The sequence below is a fragment of the Cariama cristata genome, unplaced genomic scaffold (assembly GCF_000690535.1).
Source record: "Cariama cristata isolate BGI_N322 unplaced genomic scaffold, ASM69053v1 scaffold34296, whole genome shotgun sequence".
In the NCBI taxonomy this organism is placed as follows: domain Eukaryota; kingdom Metazoa; phylum Chordata; class Aves; order Cariamiformes; family Cariamidae; genus Cariama; species Cariama cristata.
Window position 1 is genome coordinate 13,317 of NW_009622148.1, and position 9,009 is coordinate 22,325.

The 9,009-nt window shown below is 54.2% G+C and overlaps 1 protein-coding gene across 1 annotated transcript; it reads right to left on the reverse strand.

The window, feature by feature from the left end:
• Window positions 1–6,496: 6,496 nt before the first annotated feature.
• On the reverse strand, window positions 6,497–8,209 carry TOR4A (torsin family 4, member A). Its single transcript, XM_009702241.1, has 2 exons — window positions 6,668–8,209; window positions 6,497–6,526 (listed from the first exon to the last, which is right to left on the reverse strand). The coding sequence occupies exons 1-2, from the start codon at window positions 8,207–8,209 to the stop codon at window positions 6,497–6,499; spliced, it is 1,572 nt and encodes a 523-aa protein (XP_009700543.1).
• Window positions 8,210–9,009: the final 800 nt, after the last annotated feature.

A 9,009-nucleotide genomic window follows, 5' to 3' on the forward strand; every position in this document is an offset into this window, starting at 1 on the left:
AGCAGTTTGTTATCGCTGTCTGTATGAAAGAAAAACCTCCCAACTCGTGTGTAGGAACAAGTTGAGGGTCAACTGGTCTCCAGCTTTCAGCTCTTTCGCAAGAACCACTAAGGATCCTCCTGCAACTGGAAAATGGGAGAGCCTGACTGGGAGGTTGTCCCCAGTGATGCTTCTACACCAACCAAAGGCTGCGGGCACTGAGCGGAGCAGGGTCACTGCCCCAGCCCCAGAAGCTGACTGCGAAATGATGGAGCCCTGCAGCTGAGCAGGGACTTGGGCAACACCCATGGGTGCCGGGAGAGACACCAGCAAAGGCATCGGGCGCATCAGTGCCAATCTCAGCAGGGAGGAGTTTGCTGTTTCCATATCTCAGCAGCCCACACTTTGAGCGTCAGGGTTCCTGCACACAGCATCTGACCTGAGCACCCGCAGGCATGGCCCCCCTGGTGCCACCCGCTGCCAGTTGATGTGGCAGGGGCAAGTGGGTGCCTGGTGGCCCCCAGGGCTGGGTAAGAGGGAGCAGCTTCAGCCCACGCATGGGCACAAGGCGCAGTGGTGGGTTATCTGTCAGCAGCCACGCGTGGCTCGGGGGGGCACATCTCCAACACTGGCATGGAAAAGAGATGACATCGGGATGGAGCACGGGCCAGGCAGGGGGAGGTGGGTCTGCAGCAGCATGCTGGGGTGCACAGCCACCCTGGGGTACACCGCAGGTGACACCTTCACCAGCCAGGTTGCTCACATACTGCATCACCCCAGGCTGCTCCCTTCCCTCGGCAGCCCCAGCAATTTGCCTTGCAACCCAAAGCAAAGCTTCTTCAGCAGGGAAAGGGGTGCAAGTGTTAGAAACCAAGTGTCCTCCAGCTCAGGGGGCTCTTCTGGTGCCATGGGGTGGTTCTGCCAACATGGGTCATGCCCTGAACACAGCTGGCACCACAGGGAGGGATGTCACCTTCTGCTCTAGCCTTAGCCACCCAAGGGGAAAAGGCAATTTGTGCCTTGGCCACAAGGCCTCCTTCAGTGTTCCCCACCAGCCGCATACTTGGCCTGATGGCCTTTCCTGGCCCCTCCACCCCAAGGTGCCTCCATATCAGGGGGCAGCAGGAGCAGGGATGCTCCCTCAGGGAGGAGGGAAGAACCAGGACCCCAGGTTCCACAGGGCCCATCCCACAGCACCTGTGTGGAAGACCTGGGCAGGTCCGAGATGGTGGCCAGGTCCCACCAAGAGTCCAGAGTAACCCAAAAGCCCAGATCCAGCAACACCACAGTGATGAGATGAGTCCAGTGTGAAGCCAGGAAGAGAAACCACAGATCAAGGGCCAGGTCCAGCAATGGCCAGGCAGGTCCATGGTGGTGGGACAGGACATAATGTCAGGTTACAGGCTGAGGTCTTAGATCAGCAGAGCCCATAGTCCAGGCACAGCTGGAGCTGATCTGGCTACCAGCACTCCTCCAACACAGCTCCCACAGGGACTGATGCCTCCAGCTGACCTTAAATAGGGTTCCTGAGCATGCTTAGAAAACTCTTCCCATGCAGGGAAGGCTCATGGGTGTGGGGAGCTGTCAGGTGAGGCTGATGTGGGGAAGACTCGTTAATGCCTTCAGAGCTGGTGCTTCTGTACTGGGAGGTGGTCCTGGCGGTGGCACAGCTGCTCTGCCAGGGTCTGGCAGTGCCGTGTGTGATGGGAGAGCAGCTCCGGGGGCCCTCTGCCCTCAGCCCGGCCCTGGGAAAGCCTTCAGCACAGACCAGGCCAATGTGGTCACAATTTCCTTGCTGTGCAAGACAAACGCTATTTCATATTTACTTTTCCCCTCCTTTATCGTTGCCACGCTCTCGCGGGCAGTAACGGCAGCTGTTCCCACAGCCTCACCGTACACCTCTTTGGAATTGCTCTGCACTTTCCCCAGGGTAAATGCAAAAAGGGAATTTGGCCCAAACACCACTCGGGTTTTGGGATGCAGTTGTGGGGTGCAGAGTACCTGCTGGTCTCCCCGTGAGCCCCAGCCAGCCCATGATGGGGAACGGTTATCCCCGCGGGGCTTTAATTACTGCACCAGCCGTGCCTTGCTCAAGGCCAAATGCAACGCCATGCCCACAGCGGGGTGGGAGCTGCTTTCCATCAATCTGTGCTCCAAGCAGGACAGGACGGTGTGCCTGACCCAGGAGGAGCTCTTGCCGACCAAGGAAGCCTTCCCAATGCCACCTACAGCCACCTCTACAGCAGATATACGTGGCAGCTCCGGCACGGCAGGCAGCCCCCATTCACCTGGGGGATCCAGAGGAGCTGGGGGAAGGCACAGAACAGATGTGCAGCCACAGCAATTCTTTTTATCCCTAGCAATACCTCCTACAAAGTCGTATTTCTAGATCTTTTGATTACAAAGAAGCTATTAAGAGTAAAGAAGCGCTGAAGAGCTTCCTTATAGATGAATGAGGCTACGGACAACACAGCATGGTACCCTCTGCAGCCCCCTACTCCATTGGGTGTTGCACCCACTCCTGAGTGCACGGCGCATTGGGAAGCACAGAGCTGGAGACAGGAGGGTGACTTGGAGCCATGGGATCAGCTGTCCCAGCATCCTGTGACACCCATGGCCCAGCACTACTGGAAGAAAACGAGCCCTTCACCAGGCGAAGGGAGCCGACAGCGTGGGGGAGGCAGGTGGGATGCTTTCAAAGTGAGGGAGTCCAGGCTGCCGACCAGCCCTTCAATTCACAGCTCGGCTGTGCAGGGGAAGAGCAGGACCAGCAGTGCCCCAGCCTGAGTGGTTCTCTCCATCCTTCAGCTTCAATCCCCTCCCGCCAGTTCAACCAGCATTTTCCCTGGAAAAGGCAGTTGGATAAAGATATCCATGTCAGGCTGAGGAGGACAAAGTCTGTGCCAAAAGCACGTTCCCACACACCTGGCATTTCAGCCATACCCATCGAGTAAAAGCTCTCCAGGAGAGCCTTGGGTCCCGTGCCAGGAGCGTCAAAGCCTCCAAGAGATAGAATGGGACCAAGGACAAGCCACCATGCTCTTTGTGCTTTGGTCCCCAAATTCCAGCCTCGGATGTGCTGCAGGAGGAGCTGTTTACTTCTCAAGCCAGGTTCATCATCCCGGCCCTTCAGCTGGTGTGGGCTTGGCCAGGTACGTGTGGGAGCAGCTATCGTGATGAGCAACTCCTCGGAGAGGTTCTCCTGGCTCTGAGGCAGCATCAGAGCGCTCCTGTGCCGAGCGAGGGCGGAGAACCTCAGCAGTCCTGGAACAGCCATTATGGGAGACTATGAGATTTAGTTCTCCTTAGCTGTTCCTTTCCCTTAGACCAGCTTCCTTTGCACTCGGCATCGCGATACGAGCCATCAGGCTCCTGGTGCTCAGCACCATGGATCGCCCATGTCCCAGTTCCACTGCCTCAAAGTGCCTGGCAGGGCTGGTGGCTTTGCAGAGGATCTCAGGGCAGCTTGGGGCTGGGGACAGTATGGACAGATGTCTAAGGTGGGATACTGGGGGAAACTGGGGTTGAGGACAACCTGAAGAGCCATTTGAGCTGGGATCCAAGTCCTGGGGCAAGTTGGGATTGGGCACAACCTGGCCAGACATCCTTATCTTCTGGCAGGGGAAGTCCTGGAGGTTGCTGTGCTTTTTGACGAAGGCCTCCAGAGGTACAAACTGCCATGTGGGCTGGGAGCGCGGGGAGGGCTGGCACATCTCTACAGCACCGGCCAGATTGTCCTCTCCAGCACTGGCCAAGGGATGAGGTGGTCTTCATGCAACAGAAAGCTGAGCCCCACTTCTTAGCACTGAGAGGAGCTTTGTGGGAGGCAAAGACCTTGGCAGGTCTTCAGGGTGCACAAGGCACCTGTGCATCCCATGCCTTTTGCAAAATAGTCGGGACAGCTTTGCTTTGGGAGGGAGCTGATGTGCAGAAGTGGGGTGCGATGGAGGGGGAGGCAAGACAGCACAATATGTCCCTGATCTCCCCGAGCAGAGGCCTGAGGGGCCCTACACTGCTGAGCCTAAGGGTGCTGAGCTGCTCACGGTGAGCCAAGAGCCACACAGCTCGTGGAAGATATGAAGGCATGGGCTGGTGCCTCAGCAACACTCAGGCAGCTCGCTTGGGGCAGGGTTGGGACCTCTGGTTTAGGGCAGGTGAAGCTCAGCGGGGTGAAGACAAGCTCTGCAGATGCTCAGCTGCACTCGAAGTCACCCTCCCCTTTTGCACGGGGTGACGGTTGGTGCAGAAGCACCCAGGGACCTCTGGCACAAGTAAACCCTGTGGGTAGACTGCAAGGGCAGACATCCAAAACCAAGTCTAAATCCCCTCCAAAACAACCCCACAGTACCTACAACCCCTTGCATAGCCCTTGGAAGCCTGAAATCCTCCCTTGCGAAGGCAGCACTGCCATCGGTGCCGTTGCCTGTCCTGACACCATGACAAAAGCCACCTGCACTCTAACACCCATGGGTGCCCTGCTTCAGCAGCACCCCTGCAGCCCAGCACGAGAGACACTGATGGCATTTTCAGGTCCCAAGCCCAGGCGACGTGGGTGACGCTTACCTCTCCAGTCACGCTCTGGGGCTTTGAGCTCCTCTCCCAGAAACAAGAGACCTCGGTAGAAGAAACCAGAAATAACCTCTGTCCCTCTCCCAGCTGGAAGAGGAGAGGAATCCTGGTCCTCAAGTTGTTTCTGTTTCTTGCCCAGGATAAAAACATATTAACTGTCCTGGTGGTAAAATCTCACTAAACTATGGAAACCAGCTCCCACACGTTGCTTTTTGTGGACACCTGCATTTAGAAGGTGGCTTGGTTTCGTTCAGAGCCCTTCCTGCTCTCTGCCCAGCTGCTCTCACGGGCTGTTTTGCAGGAGAAAAAGGCTTCTCCACTGGATAATTTCAAGAGGAGAAACCACGGACAGGCTTTCCAGCCCAGCATCATCTCAGCCAAGGACAGACTTGGCCCATCTCCAGCCTGGTCCCCCCTGTGCAGCTCTGGGGGACGGAGGAGCTGTGCGGCACACAGCTTCGGGCGCTGCTGCACGGTGGGGTTGGGGTCTGGCTGACCGTGAGCGTACATCGAGGAGCTGCACACACACACACACACACACATTGCATCGAGGTGGTCTGCAAAAAATACACAGCAAAGCTGTAGCCCTTGCCCCCAGTTCAAGTCACTGGGAAGCACAGGCATGGCAACGCAGCTACATCGGTGCAGAAGAGAAATTTGGGAGGAAAACCACATTTCAGTCAAATGAAAGAAATCTACTTTGAATGATTTTATTCAGGATAGTTTGGATTTATTCCCGACAATAGCTCTGGAAGCAGGAATTTGTGACCGAAGTCTGGAAGGAGGAGTTTGTGACAGAAGTCTTTGGAGACCAACAATGAGAAAGAGGCAAATCAAACAACCAGTGCAAACATCCACAGGATTACATACATGATAATTCACAGCAAATTGTAGAAGAGGATTTAGGCACAAAACCAAAACCTGAAAAAGCAATGTCACAAATACCTGCTCAGTTTGCCTGCTCAAAACAAGGACATGTGCCTTTCCTGAGGCGCTTCCAGGCAGCATGCCCTCCCCGGGGTCTCAATGGCAAAGAACCTCGCGGGGCAGGGCACCAGCCCAGGATTCCCACCGCACTTGGCCCAGACAGCCCAAACCGTCTTTTCCAGTGTGTGTTGCTTAATATATATCACTTGCTGTTTCAGGCTTTCTAGATAATGAGTGTGGTGAAGCGTGCCCAGAAGCAAAAAGCAGAAGAGCTCTCAGTTGCCACCACCAGCCCTGAAAGAATCCGGCGGTTATTTCTGTGCTGGCTGGCGCAGCCCAGCAGGCTTCAAGACGAGCCCAAACAGGCTTGCAGGGCAGAAATCTCAGTGGAGGTGCCAAAGGTGAGCTCAGGTATGAGCTCAGAAAAGCCACGGCTCCAGACCAGGTCCAAAAGGCGGACTCCAGAGCATGCAGTCACGTAGGAGCTGGAGAAAGCGGAGCCCGTGCGTTTGGGGGACGAGGAGCCGTAAATTCTCTCGGTTCTCCCAGGCATCCAGCACCGTCTCTGCTGGGCACGCCACCAGCCGGGACCAAGAAAAGCAAAGAGCTGAAGACTGTGAGCCACGAGAAGCAGTGAGACACAGCTACGTGTGCTGCAGGGACGGTAACCCAGTTACTATTTCCTCCTCCTGTTCACATCCCACAGCGTCTTTTCTAAACTCACAACTCCTTAGTGACAAGTATCCCAAATGAGCGTGTGAGGAACAAAGCATCTCACAATTAATTAATGGGCTTCGTGGCCTGTGCATTATTCACAGAACATTAGGAACAAGTGAAGCATCTGGAGGAGAATGGAGACCACGTTGCAGAGGAGCCCGGGCTGCCCTCCCTCTACCTCAACCAGGACAGAGCCAGTGCAGGGCTGAGAAAGGACACCTTGACCACAGCCTGCTGCCACGTACTCCTCCATGAGCCCAGAACTTTGCAAACCCTGAGAGCAGGACTTGGTCTCTGCAGTAAATCACTCCAGCAGGTTGACTTTGGCCACAGCCTTGTTGAAGGCCAGGTTGGATGGGGCTTTGAGCAACCTCTGTTCTTCTAGTGGAAGGTGTCCCCGCCCATGGCAGTGGGGTTGGAAGTTGAAGGTCTCTTCCGACCCAAACCATTCCTATGGTTCTATGATTCTATGAACCTGCTTGCAGCCCATCCTGGAGTACTGCTTGTCCCCTGTAGTGTAGTAACTGAACTGACTCGCTAAATTTTCAATATGCTTCTGGTCGGGATACAGCCCTTCCCTCCTCATCTCCTCTAGGAAGCAGTTTATGACGTGAGTCTTTTCCAGAAGAACAAATGGAATGATGTCTGCAGACTTCCAGAGAGGGTGGACATTGATCAGTACTGGCTGGACGATGCTCAGCAGTTCTTCAGCTCCCCTTTGCTGATGCAGAAGCTCAGCGGATGCATTCTGGGTAACAAACTTTGTTATTTCACCTCCTCCTATGTTACTTATTAAAACGTAGATGGCATTGAGGAACTCATTGGTTTGATTGGGTTCAAAGAATCGGCTGAGAGTATCCAGCAGGACCGGAGACATGAGTTCAACCTCATCCAGAATAAACAATGGTGTCTTCTCTTCTATTTCGGCTCTTGTAACCATGTCAGAAATCTTCTTAGACAAATCTATTTCACAAGTAAGAGGAGCCACCCCGCTGGGGCAGTGATGGATAACAAAGTACTGAAGCACAAAGTCATTGTCCATGACAGAACGAAAATGTTTGGCCAGCAGCCAGCCAACATGACTCTTCCCAACTCCTGTTGGGCCATTTAAAGAGATTACTAGAGGCTTGTTGTGTATGTGAGTAGCCAGATAGTCTTTCAGTAATTCCATAATCCTTTCCACAGCAACCTTCTGCCCAAATACTTCCCGGTGCATTGTTTTCTCCAAACCATCTAGGTCATATTTTTGGAGGTTATCATCTAGGTTCTCTATTGCATTGAGAATCTGGAAGAAGATAATGACGATGAGCAAGAGGAGGCAGCGTTTTGCCTTGCTCTTCTCCTCTGTTGGAAGGTATCTTTTCGTTTTATCCGGATACAGGACTATCCTAGATTTCCTTCGATTCTTTTTCCGCCTGCATTTTTTCATAGCATACTGCTCGACAGATGTGTCAAAGGTGAAGTACTGGGACGTTTCGAAGCTGGTCTGATTAAAGAAGGACATGGAAGGGTTATACAGGCTAGTTCGGTTCAGGGAAAGCTGCCTTTGAAGCAGCCTCGTATGGACAAACTCTGAAGACTTCTCTTGAGGGAGCTCTAAACGCAGGCGGCTTTTCTTTTGCACCCGGTATCGGCGTCGCAGGCGGATGATTGCCCGCAAGGGAGAAGAAATAGAAGATATTTTCTTTGAAGCAGTAGGGATTTCAGTATCTGGGGCTTCTTCCCCATCGCTCTCGTAGCAAGATGCCTCCCCTTTTGCATCATTCTCAGCACAAGGCATTTCCTCTTCCCCATCGCTGTCAGTGCCGGGCAACTCTCCTTCCACACTGCTCTCAGCACAAGGTGCCCTTTCTTTGGCGTTGGTCTCAGCGCAGGGCATCTCTCCTTCTGCATCGCTCTCAGCACAGGACACGTCGCCTTCAGTCTCGCCCTCTGCACAGGGCATCTCTCCTCCCAGATCCTCCATGGCAGAGGACACTTCTCCAGCCACCTCAGCGCAGGGCAGCTCTCCATCCATCTCGTCTGGTTCTTACAGCCCATTCACATCATCTTCTTTCCAAAAAGAAAAAGAACAATGTAAATTCAATCTTTGTAAGATCAGGAAGTGACCAATAACAGTCAAATTAGACAGATATCCCACTTTCTAATGGGCAGAACCATTACCTGTAGCAATCGGCAATGGCAAGGTGGCAGAGAGAGACTTCCAGACCTAAGCTAACTTTCTGGAAGATGCTCTCATCATGCAAAACTACCGATGAAATTCAGTGTAAATAAATGCAAAATGACGCATAGCACAACACCAACCTTGCCTTCACATTCAGAAGGAAAGCTCGGAGCGACTGGAGCCGAGGCCGGAGGCTCTGCTGCGCGCTGCCATGAGCAGGAGGCAGGACAGCGGGCAGACGGAGCCGTGCTCTGAACCAGAGCTCTCCAGTCCTATTTCCTTACATCGGCTAAATTTAGGCAAGACGCAAAACCACACCTCTGCACCAGCATACGCGCACACACACCCCCCCAGCCCCCCACCCCCATAGGAAACAGTCCCTCGTACACCCCCCGAGACCTTTCAGGGCGTGGGACTGTGCACGAGAGGAACTTGCTGTGGAAATGCTCTTGCCGCGTGGGTTGCGGTGGCACGGCATCTCCCTGGGGAGGGATTTTTTTAGGAACTTGCTGTGGAAATGCTCTTGCCACGTGGGTTGCGGTGGCACGGCATCTTCCTGGGGAGGGATTTTTTTCCCCGTCTGTGCCGACAGGTGTGCCAGGCAGCACCGGTCACTGCCGGCAGGGAGAGGAGGGGAGGGCAGCGTCCGGCAG